The sequence below is a fragment of the Oncorhynchus masou genome, chromosome 3 (genome assembly GCF_036934945.1).
Source record: "Oncorhynchus masou masou isolate Uvic2021 chromosome 3, UVic_Omas_1.1, whole genome shotgun sequence".
NCBI lineage: Eukaryota > Metazoa > Chordata > Actinopteri > Salmoniformes > Salmonidae > Oncorhynchus > Oncorhynchus masou.
Genome location: NC_088214.1, coordinates 44,343,248 through 44,365,588, shown reverse-complemented (window position 1 = coordinate 44,365,588; position 22,341 = coordinate 44,343,248). Strand labels below are relative to the sequence as shown.

At 42.3% G+C, this 22,341-nt stretch overlaps 1 protein-coding gene across 6 annotated transcripts in view; it reads left to right on the top strand.

The window, feature by feature from the left end:
• Positions 1 to 22,341, top strand: part of LOC135517745 (CMP-N-acetylneuraminate-beta-1,4-galactoside alpha-2,3-sialyltransferase-like) — an 87,307-nt gene that overhangs the window by 15,222 nt on the left and 49,744 nt on the right. For 5 of the 6 annotated variants that reach the window (XM_064942339.1, XM_064942346.1, XM_064942321.1 and 2 more), the window contains 2 exons: positions 5,397 to 5,537; positions 20,982 to 21,029. In XM_064942339.1, the coding sequence (XP_064798411.1) occupies positions 5,429 to 5,537; positions 20,982 to 21,029 (157 nt within the window). In that variant the 5' untranslated portion in view covers positions 5,397 to 5,428. The remainder of the gene's footprint in view (positions 1 to 5,396; positions 5,538 to 20,981; positions 21,030 to 22,341) is intronic. The other variant, XM_064942363.1, reaches the window with a different exon arrangement.

Genomic DNA, 22,341 nt, shown 5'->3' with positions numbered 1-22,341 from the left:
TAAAAGTTTGGGAACCACTGCCCTAGGGCAGTGTATTACTTTGACTTGACTGTTTGTCTTTGAGGAACAACACAAAAGCGTGTGTGTCAGTCGCGTTACACAGATTTATTGAATGTAATCTTTCTATGATTAGTCCTGTCACAGGCGTAGAATCTTCAAGTCCTATAGTATGCCTTTGCTTTTAACCCCTCGTCATCTGTTACTTTTTCAGCTGCTCCATTGCTTTTCTAGTGGTCCCTGTAAAGAGAAGTAATGTAATCATATTTCAACACTAATTCAGCTCAGTGCAGTTGCTTCGCTCCGCAGTGATTTTGAAGACTATTGTTTGCGCATACCCTTAGCTGTTCTGCGAGAGAGAGAAAAGGAAAGGGAAATGGAATATGAATTGTGGCTCAGTTTTACATATCACTCCCACAATCCAAGCTGTGCAATGTCTCGACAGGTTCTGTGAGTGATAAAGAAGATTATTGGAATTTGCAGGTGAGACAACATTTGCAAAGTTGGATGATATTTTCTTAACATTCGGGGCCGGGGTAATTTGGACATGGCACAGTATATTGTAGAATATATTAAAGGAATGGTTTCATTATCCAGATCCAGTCACTATTTCTTCGTTTTTCGGTGCTATGTTCAGATCTCAGGGCATAGGGGCTTTTCCTTTGTTTCAGTGGAAACAAGGGAACCGATGTTAGAGGAAGCCAGTTGGATAATATTACCTCAGTTATGGAGAGAATGAGACCTTTTTTTGTTTTGGGAAATTAAAAAATGTCTCTCTCACAAGACTATACTGTATGATTAGCCTAGTTTGGGTGTTGGCTCAGCATAAAATATAAAAAATATCTTTAACTACAAAAGTGTTGACCACTTTCAACCATTGCAGTTTCTTAAGTAGCTGACAAGCAGGGTGTGCTTTACCTGTTATTTTTTATTTATTTTTATTTTACCTTTATTTAACCAGGTAGGCAAGTTGAGAACAAGTTCTCATTTACAATTGCGACCTGGCCAAGATAAAGCAAAGCAGTTCGACACATACAACGACACAGAGTTACAAATGGAGTAAAACAAACATACAGTCAATAATACAGTATAAACAAGTCTATATACGATGTGAACAAATGAGGTGAGATAAGGGAGGTAAAGGCAAAAAAAGGCCATGGTGGCAAAGTAAATACAATATAGCAAGTAAAACACTGGAATGGTAGATTTGCAATGGAAGAATGTGCAAAGTAGAAATAAAAATAATGGGGTGCAAAGGAGCAAAATAAATAAATTAAATACAGTAGGGAAAGAGGTAGTTTGGGCTAAAATATAGGTGGGCTATGTACAGGTGCAGTAATCTGTGAGCTGCCCTGACAGTTGGTGCTTAAAGCTAGTGAGGGAGATAAGTGTTTCCAGTTTCAGTGCTTTTTGTAGTTTGTTCCAGTCATTGGCAGCAGAGAACTGGAAGGAGAGGCGGGCAAAGAAAGAATTAATATATATAATTACATGAATGTATTTTCAAAAGCATAAAAAAGGTGACTTGTTTAGAAAAAGTTAATTCCCCAGGGTCTTTACAGGTAATATCAGTGTATTAGTGGATGAGTGGTTGGTTCTAAGGTATTTACATTTCTAAATTGAATGGAATCCTATGGATTTTTGTAGTTTGTTCCAGTCATTGGCAGCAGAGAACTGGAAGGAGAGGCGGCCAAAGAAAGAATTGGTTTTGGGGGTGACTAGAGAGATATACCTGCTGGAGCATGTGCTACAGGTGGGAGATGCTATGGTGACCAGCGAGCTGAGATAAGGGGGGACTTTACCTAACAGCATCTTGTAGATGACATGGAGCCAGTGGGTTTGGCGACGAGTATGAAGCGAGGGCCAGACAACGAGAGCGTACAGGTCGCAATGGTGGGTAGTATATGGGGCTTTGGTGACAAAACGGATTGCACTGTGATAGACTGCATCCAATATGTTTGAGTAGGGTATTGGAGGCTATTTTGTAAATGACATCGCCAAAGTCGAGGATTGGTAGGATGGTCAGTTTTACAAGGGTATGTTTGGCAGCATGAGTGAAGGATGCTTTGTTGCGAAATAGGAAGCCAATTCTAGATTTAACTTTGGATTGGAGATGATTGATATGGGTCTGGAAGGAGATTTTACAGTCTAACCAGACACCTAAGTATTTGTAGTTGTCCACGTATTCTAAGTCAGCCGTCCAAAGTAGTGATGTTGGACAGGCGGGCAGGTGCAGGTAGCGATCGGTTGAAGAGCATGCATTTAGTTTTACTTGTATTTAAGAGCAATTGGAGGCCACGGAAGGAGAGTTGTATGGCATTGAAGCTTGCCTGGAGGGTTGTTAACACAGTGTCCAAAGAAGGGCCAGAAGTATACAGAATGGTGTCGTCTGCGTAGAGGTGGATCAGAGACTCACCAGCAGCAAGAGCGACCTCATTGATGTATGCAGAGAAGAGAGTCGGTCCAAGAATTGAACCCTGTGGCACCCCCATAGAGACTGCCAGAGGTCCAGACAGCAGACCCTCCGATTTGACACACTGAACCCTATCAGAGAAGTAGTTGGTGAACCAGGCGAGGCAATCATTTGAGAAACCAAGGCTGTCGAGTCTGCCGATGAGGATGTGGTGATTGACAGAGTCGAAAGCCTTGGCCAGATCAATGAACACGGCTGCACAGTAATGTTTCTTATCGATGGGGGTTAAGATATCGTTTAGGACCTTGAGTGTGGCTGAGGTGCCCCCATGACCAGCTCTGAAACCAGATTGCATAGCAGAGAAGGTATGGTGAGATTCGAAATGGTCGGTAATCTGTTTGTTGACTTGGCTTTCGAAGACCTTAGAAAGGCATGGTAGGATAGATATAGGTCTGTAGCAGTTTGAGTCAAGAGTGTCCCCCCCCCTTTGAAGAGGGGGATGACCGCAGCTGCTTTCCAATCTTTGGGAATCTCAGACGACACGAAAGAGAGGTTGAACAGGCTAGTAATAGGGGTGGCAACAATTTCGGCAGATAATTTTAGAAAGAAAGGGTCCAGATTGTCTAGCCCGGCTGATTTGTAGGGGTCCAGATTTTGCAGCTCTTTCAGAACATCAGCTGAACGGATTTGGGAGAAGGAGAAATGGGGAAGGCTTGGGCGAGTTGCTGTGGGGGGTGCAGCGCTGTTGCCCTGGGTAGGAGTAGCCAGGTGGAAAGCATGGCCAACCGTAGAAAAATGCTTTTTGAAATTCTCAATTATGGTGGATTTATCAGTGGTGACAGTGTTTCCTTCTTCAGTGCAGTGGGCATCTTCAGTGCAGTGGGCAGCTGGGAGGAGGTGTTCTTATTCTCCATGGACTTTACAGTGTCCCAGAACTTTTTTGAGTTAGTGTTGCAGGAAGCAAATTTCTGCTTGAAAAAGCTAGCCTTGGCTTTTCTAACTGCCTGTGTATAATGGTTTCTAGCTTCCCTGAACAGCTGCATATCACGGGGGCTGTTCGATGCTAATGCAGAACGCCATAGGATGTTTTTGTGTTGGTTAAGGGCAGTCAGGTCTGGGGAGAACCAAGGGCTATATCTGTTCCTGGTTCTAAATTTCTTGAATGGGGCATGTTTATTTAAGATAGTTAGGAAGACATTTAAAAAAAAAAAGATCCTCTATTGACGGGATGAGATCAATATCCTTCCAGGATACCCCGGCCAGGTCGATTAGAAAGGCCTGCTCGCTGAAGTGTTTCAGGGAGCGTTTGACAGTGATGAGTGGAGGTCGTTTGACCGCTGACCCATTACGGATGCAGGCAATGAGGCAGTGATCGCTGAGATCTTGGTTGAAGACAGCAGAGGTGTATTTAGAGGGCAAGTTGGTTATAATGATATCTATGAGGGTGCCCGTGTTTAAGGCTTTGGGGATGTACCTGGTAGGTTCATTGATAATTTGTGTGAGATTGAGGGCATCAAGTTTAGATTGTAGGATGGCTGGGGTGTTAAGCATGTTCCAGTTTAGGTCGCCTAGCAGCACGAGCTCTGAAGATAGATGGGGGGCAATCGGTTCACATATGGTGTCCAGAGCACAGCTGGGGGCAGAGGGTCTATAGCAGGCGGCAACGGTGAGAGACGTGTTTTTAGAGAGGTGGATTTTTAAAAGTAGAAGTTCAAATTGTTTGGGTACAGACCTGGATAGTAGGACAGAACTCTGCAGGCTATCTTTGCAGTAGATTGCAACACCGCCCCCTTTGGCAGTTCTATCTTGTCTTGAAATGTTGTAGTTTGGGATTAAAATGTCAGAATTTTTGGTGGTCTTCCTAAGCCAGGATTCAGACACAACTAGAACATCCGGGTTGGCAGAGTGTGCTAAAGCAGTGTATAGAACAAACTTAGGGAGGAGGCTTCTAATGTTAACATGCATGAAACCAAGGCTATTACGGTTACAGAAGTCGTCAAAAGAGAGCGCCTGGGGAATAGGAGTGGAGCTAGGCACTGCAGGGCCTGGATTCACCTCTACATCGCCAGAGGAACAGAGGAGGAGTAGAATAAGGGTACGGCTAAAAGCAATAAGAATTGGTCGTCTGGAGCAGAGAGTAAAAGGAGGTTTCTGGGGGCAATAAAATAGCATCAATAGCATTTATCTTCCCCTCCCCATGACCACGGATCTTAGCATAATGGAAAAGTGAAACTAATAGCACTTATTGGTGATCCACCTTATTGCATAAACGCTGCATTGGGTAGTCTTAGATTGGTTGTCTCTAAAGAGCGTAAAGGGTTCTCCCGTGAATTTCTTTTTTAACAAGGTTGTGGCGCCGCTAAGTACGGACGAGGGGAGGTCCCTAGGGGGGGCAGAGATTTTTGCGTGTTTGAACACCTGTAACTGCCATTTTCTGAAATCTAGAGAAAAAATTGCCTTCTAACAAATATTTAAAAAAGCATTGCTCTAGATTACAATGCCTCTCTTACATTCTTTGGGCAGAGCCCAAGAGTAGATTGGGTAAGGTTTGACATTAGCCTAAGCCAGGGATCATCATTTATTTTTCATGAGTGGATGGTGGGGAGCAGGAACAATTTATACTGCAAATTGACTGCAAGAAGCCTGGACAGATATAATGTTTTACTCAAATGAAATCATTTCAAACCTTGCTTACCTTTTTGTATATGATCACGTGTCTCTTTATTATGTATGGGATTACTTGTACAGATTTCCAAAATGTAAAATCAATTGGAGCTGATATCCTGGTGTCTTTTATGTCCAACAATGAAAATGCTAAATATATATAAAACATTTTTTTACTCAGAACTTGGGGTTGGGGGGGCAAATAAAACACACCAGTTGGGGAACCCTGGCCTAAGTGATTTCTCACAGCCAGTCATCCTATTTGCACATAACACTGACTCCTTCATCCTCAACTCCCTTTTCCTCTTCTGCATCTGTCCTGTAGGTGATGTGCCATGTGAATGACTGAGAACCACCATGAAGCCCTCACACAAGCTGCTGTTCGTCCTGTGCCCCATGCTGGTCCTGGGCTTCATCTACTACTCCTCTGGGAAGCTACACCTGCATGTATGGGGCCAGAAGCCACGTGAGTTACACTAGACAGCCTACGCCTCTCTCCAATCATCTATCCATTCGCCTGTCTATTTACTAGACTGCAGGTCTGCCTCTTTTTCAATTGACTTGCTTTTCAGTCTGCTGAATTATGTCTTTGTGTCTCTGCCTCCTTGTCGGTCAAGTTACTGTCTCTGTCTGTCAACCTGTGTGCTTCTCAGCCACTCAGACTTCCTGTCTGACTTTCTGCTACTAAAGAGGATTGCAACAGACCCTGCAAGACAGGTCTAGCTGTTTGCTATCTACTGTACATGTATTACTATTTTCTAGGTAGCCCATTTCTCTCATTCATTTCCTGTAGTTGACGAGATCTACATTTCCACTTGGACGGTACTTCTACTGCAGGGTTTTCTATCTGGCGGCCTGCAGGTTTTAATTTGTTTATTTCTGAGCAAAAAAAAACATTTCGATTTTTACAATTTTATTGTTAGACATAAGACTGTGAGAACACCAGGAAATCATCTCCAAGTGATTTTATTTTTGTAAATCTGTTTATGCAAGGTTTGATATGATTGTTTTATGCAAATATTATATATGTTTCGGTTTCTTGCGGTCAATTTGCCATTGACAAATTATTTCTAATCATGTTCTGGGCACCCGACCATCCGCTGTGGTCAGCACCCGAACCCACCTGGCATTTCTGGATATTGGTTGGTTATGAATCAGGGTGATGGAGAAGGTTACGTAAAGGTGGAAAATCTAAACCTGACAGGGTGTGGATGGTGGGGTGATGTTTCACTAGTGCGGGTCCCTGAAACTGTTCTTTGTAACCAGTAGAGGGGGCTAAAAGATATCCAATAAACATGCCCTGGAAATATTTGAACTGGCAGGCGGAGGTGTGTTTCATATCAGCAGGGAACACTGAATTTGTGCTTCTCGGTGGAAAGTAAAAAAATATATATATATTTTGTGCTTTAGACTATGGTTGCCTCTGAGAAACATGTAGCCGGAGACTTTGTGTTGAAGGAAGCTTGAGGGACTACAAGAATATCAGTTTGACACTTCAAGTTTTGGGGTCTTGTCCACCGGACGGTACAGTAACAGCACAGTGAGACAGGTGTCCGAAAGGGGACGCCTAGCTTTTGGATGCCATCCTAAGTATCGGACTTCCTCAAGTTATCGCCGCTTCTCCAATAACTTGTCTTACTCTTTGTATACTCCTCCCATTTAAATTAGTAATAAACATTGGAATTTTAGATAGGTGTGCTCCTTCAAATAATCTTATTTGAGTCTTTCATTTCACTCCTCCAAAGTTGTATTTTTTTGTCAATCGAGTTATTCCAAAAAGATGAATTAGTTATTTGAAATATATTCAGAAAGGATTTATGAGGGTTACGAAGTCACTGATTCCAATTATATTTCTCACAACACCAAAATGGCAAATATTTATTCCAGAAAAATACTATTTGGGAGTTGGAGCTTTTTGCATGCTGCTGCCAGATGTTGAGGTCCCAATGTTTTGTTTGTCCAAGAGGACAGGTAGCATGTTGACAAGTCCCTTTTGTGTGCTCTCCCAAACTCTGACCTTGTGATCTGTTATTTCACCAGAGAGAATCATACAGGATAATCCCTGTTCTACACTTTTGAAGTATTCTACTCTGGGAGTCTGAGTCACCGTTCAAGGTGCATACCCTTTTTAACTACTGTTATGTAAATATGTATCCTTACAGTGAATAGGCTACATTTTATTTTGGTGTTTTACAATGTAAGCCTAACACTAAACTGGGGCGTCACAAACCCTGAAATGGTCAACCGAGCAGGTAGGCTATAGGGCTGAGTCCTCATGTTTGAACCTATTTTTGAAGACTATTTTGGCTTTTATGACCTACCTGACCCCTTGAACTTCAAACAAGTTCATATGAATGTTTTCATTCCCACTATGGCTACTCGAGAGGACACTTCTGAAGTTGACAAGACCCCTGTGGGCATCGCTTTACACGTCAATATTTAGGGTCCCCGGTTTCTCTCTGATTTCATTACTTTCAAGGATTAGAGCAATGATGCCCACATTGCCCATATACTACACTTGGTTATAGTGTCAGGAGACTGAGCCCCCTCTCCCAAGTCCAATTGCACATCACTGACTAAGGGGTCTTTATTCATCTCTCATAAAGATGCCTTGGCTGGATTTGAGTGAGTGTTTCAGTTTGACAGTCAGTCTGTATCCGTTTAATATCAGAGCCTCTCGAGGCATGTAAGTGGTCCTCCACTACAGACAAATTTAATGAACCATGACAACCGGAAACGGCTTGAAGGTGTGCAGTAGGAAGTGAGAGCATTAGCCCCCCTTATGTATGATTAAGGCTTAGTTAGCATTGGAGAAGAGGACATCTTGACATGTTATCGTTTCTCCCAGCCCTCATCACTTCTGTCTGCCACCCGTGGCACTGTCACGCAGGTGTGACTGAAAGTGGACACCCAGTTTTTGTCTGTTGGTACATCACCCAAGGGTGTTGACTGTGAAAGAGCACACCTGTGTTTGGTGTATAACCAATTTGTGGTTTGCGTTGGCGACAATCTATGCAGCACATTAGCCACCTGTGGCATCATACACGGCTTTTGTTCTTTCTACACAGCTAGGTTTTTATCTAGGCATGGCCGCAAGCACGCTTGGCTATATGGTTACAATTAGTTCAGTTCCTAATTGGGAATTGTATTTGTTAACACGGACTTGTTGTATCATTTGAGAGAGAGTTTGGTTGAAATGCCAGTTTATGGCATGGGTATGTGCATCTTTCCCTTCTATATACATGCTTTCCAATACCGGAACGATATGTTTTAGTTTGAAACAAATCGATGCGATATGAGGATTTGTTGAATAAACACATTAATTTCCCATTCTAAATTCAAACCTGCTGCTGATGGAGCTCATGAGCTGGGCCACTGAGCTGGGCCTCTGAGCTGGGCCTCTGAGCTGGGCCTCTGAGCTGGGCCTCTGAGCTGGGCCTCTGAGCTGGGCCTCTGAGCTGGGCCTCTGAGCTGGGCCTCTGAGCTGGGCCTCTGAGCTGGATCTGTCTGAGCTGACTTCTCTCTCTCTGTGTGTGTGAGAGAATTATGTTTGTCTATGGTATGTACCATGTAGATGCTTGATTTGAGCCGTACGGGAGACTAGGCATCTACCACTCCACTACCACGATCAGATTAGGAAACGCAGTGATGTTCCCCTGACCCAAGGTTCTGAAAGCCCATCACCCACTAATTAACTTGTCATTTTTGCCCATTTTAATTGTTAGCGGTTTTCAGTAACAAATTGAGTTGGAAACAATCAACTATCATTCTGAAGACTAAGATGCCTAGTTTGTGTCTTATTTTAAATACGTTTGATATTTTTTCCTAAATTGTGTACATTTTCACCTCAGATTCTTATTACCCAAATGTGTCCAGATTAAATTCTCTGGTAATTTTTTAGCAAATTTTGCTTTTAGATTATTATTATTTTTTTAATTAAACATTGTTGCTGTAGTTTGTCCATAAACCATAATGTTTATGCTACTTGAAGTTTACATTAAACTATAATATTTATTACATAAAAACATTGTCTGTGGACATGTTTCTCATTACCGTCATTGCTGTAAAAACACATCATTTTTTAAAAGAAAGTTGTAGTCACCCATGATGCATCTTCTAGAGCAGGTATTCCCAAACATTTTCAAACAGTCCATTTATATTTCCCGACGGGGCTATACATTTGGGTGAGGTTTTTTCTCTCTCGCCCGAGTAGCCCCGTTTTACTGCCAAAAATAAAATGAAACGATCTAGTGTTTAGCGAAATAACAACACAATGTCAAATACAGGTAGCCTCGTCAAATAATATACATCCAATCACATTAACCTTTACTCTCGTGGGAATTCCACTAACGGTCTGTATGTAGCTAAACGTAGCTGCTGCTCATGTTAGCATCTGTACTGATGGCTTAAAAGCCATGACAGGTAAACATATTGGAGTGGTAATGCACGTGCAAGCAGTCGCTCCCGACGCCACTTGGGTATACTGCAGCATCCACAGAGAGGATCTTGCTGCCAAGGGAATGTCTGACAGCTTGCAAGACATTTGGCACAACAGTGAAAATGGTTAACTTTGTTAGAGCGAGGCCCCTGAACTCTCGTGTATTTTCTGCACTATGTAATGGTATGGTCAGCGACCATGTAAAACTTTTTCAACATGCAGAAGTGCGCTGGTTATCAAAGGGACAAAGTATTGACACATTTTCTAAAAATGAGACGAGCTTAAAGTTACTTTACTGACCATAATTTTAATTTGTCTGACTGCTTGCATGATGACGTTTCTCAGACGATTGGCCTATCTGGTTGATGTTTTTTCTCAGCTGAATGATCTGAATCTAGGATTACAGGAACTCTTCGCAACTATGTTCAATGTGCGGCCCAAAATTTGAGGCTATGATTAAGACGTTGGAGCTCTTCTCTGTCTGTATTAACAAGGACAACACACAGGTCTTTCCATCATTGTATGATTTTTTTTGTGTGTCAAATGAACTGAAGCTTAAGGACGATGTCAAATGTGATATAGCGATGCACCTGAGTTGGGTGCGCAATTATGCAGGTATTTTCCATAAACAGATGACACAAACAACTGGATTCGTTCTCTCTCATGCCCTGGCTCCAGTCCACTTACCGATATCTGAACAAGAGAGCCTCATCGAAATTGCAACAAGCAGTTCTGTGAAAATTTTATCGGAAGCCACTGCCAGATTTCTGGATTGGGCTGCGCTCAGAGTATCCTGCCTTGGCAAATCGAGCTGTTAACTTGTTATGGCTGCAATCCCGATATCGGATAAGTGTCATCAACAACCGCTGAATAGCATAGCGCTACATTCAATAAATATTACTACAAATATTTATATTCATGAAATCACAAGTATAATATAGGAAAACACAGCTTAGCCTTTTGTTAATCCACCTGTCGTATCAGATTTTCAAATGATGCTTTTCAGCGAAAGCAATCCAAGCGTTTGTAAGTTTATCGATCGCACTACAAAACATTAAGTACACTTAGCATCAGGATGCTTGGTCACGAAAATCAGAAAAGCAATTGTTTACCTTTGATGATCTTCGGATGTTTTCACTCACGAGACTCCCAGTTACACAACAAATGTTCCGTTTGTTCCATAAAGATGATTTTTATATCCAAAATAACACGATAAACAAACGGAGGTATGTTCAGAAATCCACAGGAAAGAGCGGCCACGACAACGCAGACAAATTCCAAATAGTTTCCATAATGTCCACAGAAACATGTCAAACGTTTTTCAATCCTCAGGTTGTTTTTAAAATATATAATCGATAACATATCAACCGCAAATGTCTTTCACAGTAGGAGAGGGGAAGACGATGGCTGTCCAAATTCTGTTGCGCAAGCAAAACTCATGTGACCACTTGACGCGATGTTATCGTTCTGGCTCATTTTTCAAAATAAAAGCCTGAAACTATGTCTGAAGACTGACACCTTGAGGAAGCGATTGGACAATGAATCTGGTTCATATCCCTTTAAATCCAGCAAAGGGAGGCTATGGAACATGGAGTTTTCAAAATAGAAGCCACTTCCTGTTTTGTTTTTCCTCAGGGTTTCGCCTGCAATATCAGTTCTGTTATACTCACAGACAATATTTTGACAGTTTTGGAAACTTTAGAGTTTTCTATCCAATACTAATAATAATATGCATATATTAGCAACTGAGACTGAGGAGCTGGCCGTTTACAATGGGCACCTTTTCATCCAAGCTACTCAATACTGCCCCTGCAGCCATAAAAAGTTAAGACACTGATGCCCTTTGCAACCACTTACCTCTGTGAGAGTGGATTCTTGACCCTCACTAGCATGAACTAAATACAGGCACAGACTGTGCATGGACAATTATTTAGACTGACTCTCTCCAATACAACCCAACATTGCAGAGTTGTGTGCATCCTTTCAAGCACACCCTTTCTCATGAACCTGTGGTGAGTTATTCACAATTCACAACTAAGGTTTTATATGTAAGATGGTTAACTAAAGAGCAACATTTATTGATTATTATGATTATTATTATTTGTGCCCTGGTCCAATAAGAGCTCTTTGTCACTTCCCATGAGCCGGGTTGTATAGTGTGTGTGGCAGGCTTACAATGAGAGTGCGCTGACCCTGGTGCTAGAAGGGGTACGCAGCAGGAGGTTGAATGTTTTGAAGGGGTACGGGACTATAAAAAGTTTGGGAACCACTGCTCTAGAGGAGTAGTCCTTAGATGAGCACAATTTAATTTCTTCAGTCATATGTGGGAATGAGGATTTATGACACTTGACCTTCTCATTATCAAAATGACTAAAAAGCTCAAATTCTGAAAAATTGAGAACCATTACCTTACCAAGCTTTAGTGATGTGATCAATTGTTTACTGACTCATAATGGCGGTCTCATTACTGAAACACACATTTCTCATTGCCGGAAAATGTTTAGGTCCATTTTGGTAACAAGAACAAAGCCACAATCTGGAGTTTGTGTTTCAGCAAAGAGCAACCCCCCACTTAGAGGATATCTCCCATTTCGACATATGTTTTAGCACTTACCTATACTGTTTGATATCCCTATACAGTTTTTTTTGTCCATATCCCACATATTTAGATTATTTTATAGGCATATCATGTTGTGCCATTTGTCCATAGGATTCCATTCAATTTAGAAATGTAAATACCTTAGAACCAACCACTCATCCAATCCATAGGATTCCATTCAATTTAGAAATGTAAATACCTTAGAACCAACCACTCATCCAATCCCATAGGATTCCATTCAATTTAGAAATGTAAATACCTTAGAACCAACCACTCATCCAATCCATAGGATTCCATTCAATTTAGAAATGTAAATACCTTAGAACCAACCACTCAACCACTAATACACTGATATTACCTGTAAAGACCCTGGGGAATTAACTTTTTCTAAACAAGTCACCTTTTTTATGCTTTTGAAAATACATTCATGTAATTACAGTACTTATACTTAATGCAATTTTAGAATACATTTAGCTTAAGTGATTTTTGTATTATGCAAGGCATTTGGGATTAACAAATGACCGTTTGATTTATTGAGTTACTGAATCTCTAATAGAGCTCAATACAGTTTTTCAATGGCAAATGGCATGTGGCAGGGTCTACAGTCAATCACGGACTACAGGAAGAAATCCAGCCCAGTCACGGACCAGGATGTCTTGCTCCCAGGCAGACTAAATAACTTTTTTGCCCGCTTTGAGGACAATACAGTGCCACTGACACAGCCTGCAACGGAAACATGCGGTCTCTCCTTCACTGCAGCCGAGGTGAGTAAAACATTTAAACGTGTTAACCCTCGCAAGGCTGCAGGCCCAGACGGCATCCCCAGCCGCGCCCTCAGAGCATGCGCAGACCAGCTGGCTGGTGTGTTTACGGACATATTCAATCAATCCCTATACCAGTCTGCTGTTCCCACATGCTTCAAGAGGGCCACCATTGTTCCTGTTCCCAAGAAAGCTAAGGTAACTGAGCTAAACGACTACCGCCCCGTAGCACTCACTTCCGTCATCATGAAGTGCTTTGAGAGACTAGTCAAGGACCATATTACCTCCACCCTACCTGACACCCTAGACCCACTCCAATTTGCTTACCGCCCAAATAGGTCCACAGACGATGCAATCTCAACCACACTGCACACTGCCCTAACCCATCTGGACAAGAGGAATACCTATGTGAGAATGCTGTTCATCGACTACAGCTCGGCATTCAACACCATAGTACCCTCCAAGCTCGTCATCAAGCTCGAGACCCTGGGTCTCGACCCCGCCCTGTGCAACTGGGTACTGGACTTCCTGACGGGCCGCCCCCAGGTGGTGAGGGTAGGTAACAACATCTCCTCCCCGCTGATCCTAACACTGGGGCCCCACAAGGGTGCGTTCTGAGCCCTCTCCTGTACTCCCTGTTCACCCACGACTGCGTGGCCACGCACGCCTCCAACTCAATCATCAAGTTTGCGGACGACACAACAGTGGTAGGCTTGATTACCAACAACGACGAGACGGCCTACATGGAGGAGGTGAGGGCCCTCGGAGTGTGGTGTCAGGAAAATAACCTCACACTCAACGTCAACAAAACTAAGGAGATGATTGTGGACTTCAGGAAACAGCAGAGGGAACACCCCCCTATCCATATCCATGGAACAGTAGTGGAGAGGGTAGCAAGTTTTAAGTTCCTCGGCATACACATCACAGACAAACTGAATTGGTCCACTCACACAGACAGCATCGTGAAGAAGGCGCAGCAGCACCTCTTCAACCTCAGGAGGCTGAAGAAATTCGGCTTGTCACCAAAAGCACTCACAAACTTCTACAGATGCACAATCGAGAGCATCCTGGCGGGCTGTATCACCGCCTGGTACGGCAACTGCTCCGCCCTCAACCGTAAGGCTCTCCAGAGGGTAGTGAGGTCTGCACAATGCATCACCGGGGGCAAACTACCTGCCCTCCAGGACACCTACACCACCCGATGTTACAGGAAGGCCATAAAGATCATCAAGGACATCAACCACCTGAGCCACTGCCTGTTCACCCCGCTATCATCCAGAAGGCGAGGTCAGTACAGGTGCATCAAAGCTGGGACCGAGAGACTGAAAAACAGCTTCTATCTCAAGGCCATCAGACTGTTAAACAGCCACCACTAACATTGAGTGGCTGCTGCCAACACACTGACACTGACTCAACTCCAGCCACTTTAATAATGGGAATTGATGGGAAAAGATGTAAATATATCACTAGCCACTTTAAACAATGCTACCTTATATAATGTTACTTACCCTACATTATTCATCTCATATGCATACGTATATACTGTACTCTATATCATCGACTGCATCCTTATGTAATACATGTATCACTAGCCACTTTAACTATGCCACTTTGTTTGCATACTCATCTCATATGTATATACTGTACTCGATACCATCTACTGTATCTTGCCTATGCTGCTCTGTACCATCACTCATTCATATATCCTTATGTACATATTCTTTATCCCCTTACACTGTGTATAAGACAGTAGTTTAGGAATTGTTAGTTAGATTACTTGTTGGTTATTACTGCATTGTCGGAACTAGAAGCACAAGCATTTCGCTACACTCGCATTAACATCTGCTAACCATGTGTATGTGACAAATAAAATTTGATTTGATTTGAACTATCTAACACTCATTACCGAAACATGCATTCTCATTTCCGAAATCTGTTTATTACTGTAATGCACCAATATTTTGGAAATGCTATGAAAAATGTAATGAATACTTTAGTAATTTTGGCTTAATCTGATAGTGTGCCATTTTTGTTCTTTATTCAAATGTGTACATAAAAATAACATGTATACACAAGTAATTATAATAAGAAACATTGGGGAAAGGTTGTGTTGGGGTAATGAGATTAAGTGTGCATGTTTTCAGTGTTATTTTTAAGTCAGGCCTTCTCATTAAGTGTGAAATGTTAAATATTAGATGGAACTTTTTGGACAAACTATTGCGGTAATGAGAATCTTTGCATTGGTAGTTGTGGAAAATGTAGTAAAATGTTATAATATCTGATCAATAAACATAATATTTATGAAATAACTGCAGATCTTAATCTTAGTGATCCAAGAGGATTTATGGTGGCATAATATTTTTGGGTTAAGTGCCAGTTTTGTGAGAATCACCCTTGAGCTAGTAATGTATCAATATCAATTTACAAATTAGCTATGACATAGCCAATGAATGGATAAACAAATATATATATGTATCACAACTTTGGATATCACCCGATCTCAAAATCAAATGGTTTTCACCATTTGGAAGTTATGGAGTCACCTTCTCTTCTCGCTTTGGCCATGCAGTACACTCAGCAAAAGTGATTGCTGTCCTTGTTATGAAATTATCAACTTTACCCTCTATAAAAAAAATACCATATACACTGATTGTTTAAAGCAAAACTAAGCTGATGGTGAACCTGAACCATCAAAATAAAATCTATTGTAAGTATCGTTCAGCAGGTATAGCCAGATGAGTTGTCTCCGGTAGCTTTTATTTTGGTAAAACACATATCAAATTTCATTGGTCACATACACATATTTAGCAGATGGTATTGCGGGTTTAGCGAAATGTTTGTTTTCCTAAATTCAACAGTGTACACATCTGAAAGTAAAATAATGAATTTAAGAAATATATCAATATTGGGACAAGCTATGTCGGAGTGGCATTGACTAGTGGCATTGGCTCGGGTGGTTGATGTCCTTGATGATCTGTATGGCCTTGTGACATCGGGTGCTGTAGATGTCCTGGAGGCAGAAAGTCTGTCCCTAGTGATGCATTGGGCAGACCGCACCACCCTCTGGAGAGCCCTGCGGTTGTTGGAGGTGCAGTTGCATCGCTTGCATGGTGGCCCGTCAGGAAGTCCAGGGTGGGGTTCAGACCCAGGGCCCTGAGCTTAATGATGAGCTTGGAGGGTACTATGGTGTTGCAGCCTGAGCTATAGTCCATGAACAGCATTCTTACATAGGTATCCCTCTTGTCAAGATGGGATAGGGCAGTGTGATGGCGACTGTGTCGTCTGGATATCTATTGGGGCAGTATGCAAATTGATGGGGTATAGGGTGTCAGATAAGGTGGAGGTGACATGATCCTTAACTAGCCTCTCAAGCTACTTTATTAAGACAGAAGTGAGTGCTACGGGGTGATATTCATTTAGTTCAGTTACCTTTGTTCCTGTACCCAAGAAAGCAAAGCAATGGTGGAGATCTTGAAGCAAGTGGGGACAGCAGACTGCGACAGGGAGGGTTTATCATGCTTAAATGTCTTACTCATAGAGAACGAGAGCCCACAGTCCTTGGGAGCGGACCTCATCGGTGGCACTGTGTTATCCTCAAAGCGTGTGAAGGTGTTTGGCTTGTCCGGGAGCAAGACGTCCGCAATGTGGCATGTTTTCCCTTTGTAGTCCGTGATTGTCTGTCGACCCTGCCACATACGTCTCGTGTCTGCGCCATTGAATTACGACTCCACTTTGTCTCTGTACTGATGTTTTGCCTGTGATTGCCTTACGGAGGGAATAACTACACTGTCTGTATTCAACCATATTCCCAGTCACCTTGCCGTAGTTAAATGCTGTGGTTCGCATTTTCAGTTTTTCGTGAATGCTGTCATCTACCAACGGTTTTTGGTTTGGATAGGTGTAAGTCACAGTGGGAACAGCAACCCCTATACATTTCCTAATGAACTCAGTCACCGTACCCGTGTAATGGGTCAATGTTATTCTCAGAGGAAACCCAGAACATATCCCAGACCGCGTGATCAATCTTGAAGCATGGATTCCGATTGGTCAGACCAGCGTTGAATAGACCTTAGCACGGGTACATCCTGTTTGAGTTTCTGCCTATAGGCAGGGAGAAGCAGAATGGAGTCGTGCTCTGATTTTCCGAAGGGGGGGGTCGGGGCAGGGCATTGTAGCTATCCTGGAAGGGAAAGTACCAATAGTCGAGAGTTTTTGAAGCGCGAGTACTCGAGGCAATGTGTTGATAGGACTTCTGTAGAGTTTTCCTCAAATTTGCTTTCAAGTCCCCAGCTACTATAAATGCAGCCTCAGGACATGTGGTTTCCAGTTTGCACGAAGTCCAATGTAGTTCCTTGAGGGCCGTCGTGGTATCTGCATGAGGGGGAATGTATATGGCTGTGACTATAATATAATTCTCTTGGGGAGCTAATACGGTTGGCATTTGAGGTATTCTAGGTAAGGTGAACAAAACGTCTTGAGTTCCTGTACGTTATAATAAAAACTTTTTTGTAAAACAATTTGAGGAAATATAAATCTCATTCATCTTGATTAGATAAGTATTCAACCCCTTGAGTCAATACATGTTAGAATTACCTTTGGCAGCAATTACAGCTTTGAGTGTTTCTGGGTAAATCTTTCCACACCAGGATTGTGTAACATTTGACTATTTTATTATTTTCAAAATTCTTCAAACCCTGTCAAATTGGTTGTTGATCATTGCTAGACAATGGGCATGCCATAGATTTTCAAGCAGATTTAAGTCAAAACTGTAATTCTGCCACTCTGAACATTCACTGTCTTTTTTTGGTAAATGTTACAAGCCTTCGTTTTTATATTTTGAGGTTGGCGTACTGATTGGTGTCATCTCATTTGGTCAGGTCTTTCACCTGTGATATTTAAGAGTGGCTGGCCCAGCGCTCCAGTGTTCTTGCAAGATGTGGAGGGTTAACCCATTTGATTGTATTTAAAAAAAAAAAAAAATGTAATTTTTCTGATCTTCCCTGTTTTAATTTTTCTCCACCTTTTGGTTTTCTCCCTGTCTTTAAGCTTGGTGTGGGCTTTTATTTTGTTTGCCTCTTCTTGGGCAAATTTAGTGGGCACTCATGGTGGGTGTCTTTTTGGGTACCAGTTGTTGCTAGTCAACTAGTCAACTTTCAGAGGACACCCCTATGAGTGTCTTTCAGAACACCTTCTAAAACCCACTGTTAATTCCGCCGTCTGTTTGAGCGACAATGTTTGGTTTCTTGCTGGGGGACGTAACGGTAAGCAACTTCAGTGTAGGTTTGGCCTTGTCTTTTGGGTTATTGTCCTGCTGAAATTCATCTACCGGTGTCTGGTGGAAACAGACAACCAGGTTTTCCTCTAGGATTTGCCTGTGCTAAGGTCCATTCAGATTATTATTATTTTCCTGGAAAAACTCCCCAGTACTTAACGATTATGAACATTCCCATAGCGTGTTTAGGAAACAAAGTGAATTGTTTTGCCTATTTTTTTTTTGTGCAATATTACTTTAGTGCTTTTTTGCACACAGAATGCCTGTTTTTGAATATTTTTATACTGTACATGCTTTCTTCTCACTATTTCAATTAGGTTATAATTGTGGAGTAACTTCAATGTTGATCCATTCTGTTTTCTCCTCTCAGTCATTAAACTCTAAAGTCTGCATGGGCCTCATGGTGAAATCTCTGAGCAGTTTCCTTCCTCTCTGGCAACTTAGTTAGGCAGGTTGCCTGTATCTTTGTAGTGACGGGGTGATTGATACACTATCCAAAGTGTTGAAATTCACCGCTCGACTGAGGGACCAGTGGTCTACAGAGATGTCGTTATTAAAAATCATTATTATCCATGCAGCTTACTATGTGACTTGTTAAGCAAATGTTTTACTCCCGAACCTATTTAGGCTTGCATAACAAAGAATACTTTTTGACTCAAGATATTTCAGGCTTTCCATTTTTTTGTATTAATTTGCACAACAAAACAACAACAAAAAGCATTCCACTTTGACATTATGGGGTGTTGTGTTTAGGTCAGTGACAAACAAATCTACATTTGAATCCATTTTAAATTCAGGCTGTAACACAACAAAATGTGGAAAAAGTCAAGGGGTGTGAATAGTTTCTGTTGGCACTGTATAAAGGGAATCGGGGATTCGTAACGTTTGAATGGTTTGTTTTTGACCGATGCATGGTTAATTTGGTTTAGTTTGGGGTCTGCGGACCAATGCATCTTAAACATTTGAATTGGGGACCGGTGCGCCCCAGTGAATCGTTACATCCCTAGTATGGCCAATTTTTGTGCACTTAAATACTAGGCTAGTACCAAACAAAACCCAGGGTTTGCCGGCCTAGAATAGCCATGCCTCCTGCTTTGCTTTAATGATCCAACAGAATACAATTCATGACTCCTGTCTCATTGTTCAGCAGAGGTCTGTTGGTTGTGCTTAATCATCAGCAGTTGGATAAAAGAACACGACAGCTGTCCTCTGCTTATTTTGATAGAGGAATATTTTGTTGCTCGTGAAGACACGGGATGGTTCTGTTTGAACCTGATCCTCGGTATGCAAGAGTTCGCCATATTTATCTCTTTGAAATATAAATTAAAAAGACTAATCTGTAAGGGGAAGTGGAAAGGAAATGTGGACCTGTTGCCAACTGCTAAAGATAACAAACCCTCATAAACAGGGCAGGGGGATTCAAAGGTCAGGGTGGGTCCGCAGTTAATTGAATTAAGTTAAACAGTTTTACACGCCCTGATAGGCAATGGTTACATTTATACGCCCTCCGTAATGGGCCAGTCCAACCTGCCTGAAAATCACATGGACTTTAGGAGTAGTCTCCTCTGTCTTGAGAATATTTTGTAGGGCAAAAAAACTATGTTCACTTTGAGCCCAAGCTGTTTGTGGCTGTGTCTCTGTTCATTTGTTTTCTATCCGTCTCTGTGCTTGTTTATCTGCTCTGTCTCCCAGGCCTACTCTTCCTTTTCCTGTCGAGCCCTCTTGGTCTCAGTTGCTCCCACAGCTCACCGGCAATGGCACAAGTGAGCTGCCATTCTGGCTCCTCTGATGTCCTCTAACCCATTTTGTTTGCAGAGATTGATTCGGAGCCCACTATCATATTCCAGTCTTTAGGTCAAAGCACCACAGGTAGAGGCGCTAGCCCTCTTTCATTGGGTGACAGTGGGAAAGTGGTGCAATCGGGATGCTTAGGGGCTCACGTTGGAACATCAACTTTCTGCTAACACTACATCAAAAGCCTTGCGTTTTATCCTCTCCTTATGTCTTTCTGGAGAGAATGTGCTCATTCACTCTTTACTGTTGTCTTTGCTTGTACTGTTCAGAAACCACAATAACAAACACTAAAATAACCGGGAAGGTGCATTTCATACACACACACACACTACCGTTCAAAAGTTTGGGGTCACTTAGAAATGTCCTTGTTTTGAAAGAAAATCATTTTTTGAGGTCAATTTTTTAAATGACATCAAATTGATCAGAAATACAGTGTAGACATTGATAATGTTGTAAATGACTGTTGTAGCTAGAAACGGCTGATTTAATGGAATATCTACCTACAGAGGCCCATTATCAGCAACCATCACTCCTGTGTTGCAATGGCATGTTGTGTTAGCTAATCCAAGTTTATCATTTTAAAAGGCTAATTGATCATTAGAAATCCCTTTTGCAATTATGTACTGATTAAATAAGCAATAAAACAGGCCTTCTTTAGACTAGTTGAGTATCTGGAGCATCAGCATTTGTGGGTTTGATTTACAGGCTCAAAATGGCCAGAAACAAAGACCTTTCTTCTGAAATTCATCAGTCTATTCTTGTTCTGAGAAATGAAGGCTATTCCATGTGAGAAATTGCCCAGAAACTGAAGATCTTATACAGCGCTTTGTACTACTCCCTTCACAGAACAGCGCAAACTGTGCTTTTCTTTAAAAAACAAGGACATTTATTTCTAAGTGACCCCAAACGTTTGAACGGTTGTGTATATATAAAAACTTTGGGTTCTAATGCCACTAACCTCTCCCCCTCCTTCCTTCTTGGCTGCGGACACTGTTTGCCATGGTAACCCGCACCGACTGGGTCTATCTGACCCTCTTGTGTTTCAGAGTTGGAAGCGGAAATTGCTCTCACCGTGGGACGAATAGTAGGCTCAGGTACAAACCTTTCCCCCCTTTCCTTTCACCCCTTTTCAACAGTACACTTCCAAGTGCCTCCTGAACAGCATATTATACCTCAGCGGCCGTGTTCGGGGGGGGTTCCTCATCTCTTAAAAGTTCAAGCTCCTTTTGTTTTGTGCCAATAGAGCTTCTCTGCCTTCGACATCATCCCAATTAGAAAGTAAAATGCTTACATGGAACATGTCGTGGTATTGAAAGACAAACAGGGGAAGATGAAACGATCAGTAAATCTGGTCTTTGATAGACGGTATTACAGAGTAGGACAGTTTTCATTTGTTAGTCACTGCTCATCATTATTGGACTGTGTTGCCTCCCAACATCGTGCATGGCCAGACTCCCTGCAGGTCTCTGTGTCGCTGCCCACTGTTTTTACAAAGGCCCCACACTTGGCACCCTTTTTCCTGGAAAGGGCTACTGGACATGCTCCTAAACCGTTTTTTGAAAGGCGTCCTATTGAGATGGGATGGCGAGCGAGAAATTTGTTTTACAGGCAAATGTGGCACCATCTCTCTCCAACCTTTTGAACCCAGTCAACAACCATGCATACCCTAGACATTGGATGGACCCCAGACACGAGTGAGTGGGGGGGTTTCAGGCTGCCTGATCCGAAAAGGACACAACTGTGAGCTGCACGTAGACTCCTCTCGACTTTGACCACATATCCCCAAACCCAATGTGGATGGAGCAAATAAAGCATAGCTCAATTATTCATGTCGCTTGTATTAAATGTGATTCAACAGCGCCCTCTGTTGTTGATCACCAGGAGAGTACCTCTGGATCAGTCATGGAAAAGGGGCATAAAGGTTAGGCGGCAACACAGAGTCTGAAGGCATCAGCTCAGTGGTTTCAGTGGCTAAGGTTTGTGCTGTACAGGCAGGGTCCTGCTGCTTTCTCCGCTCAGCTCAGGCTACAACATGCTTCCTTCCACCGACACACACTCATAGCCGCTGCATTAAAACCCATGCCCCCATCCACCCGTTTCTCTTTCTCTTTCTCTTCTCTAGCATCCCCCTGAAAGTGTAGCACAACCACAGGAGTGGTGAGAACTGCTTCCCTTTCACCCTTTTCTCCCCAATTGCTAATTGTATTGTTTTGATGAGGTGTCATTTATGTAACAGGCATGTTTTGAAATGGCTGTCCTTTCATGTTTTTTGCATCACATACATAGCCTATAGTATTTACTGGCTTCATCGGAAGATGCTTTTCAGTTGTGAGTAATGGTAAAGATATGGATAATTGCGGAACTTTTAGAGCTTCACTAGTAACGTACTCGAAGTCTTTGCTGTAT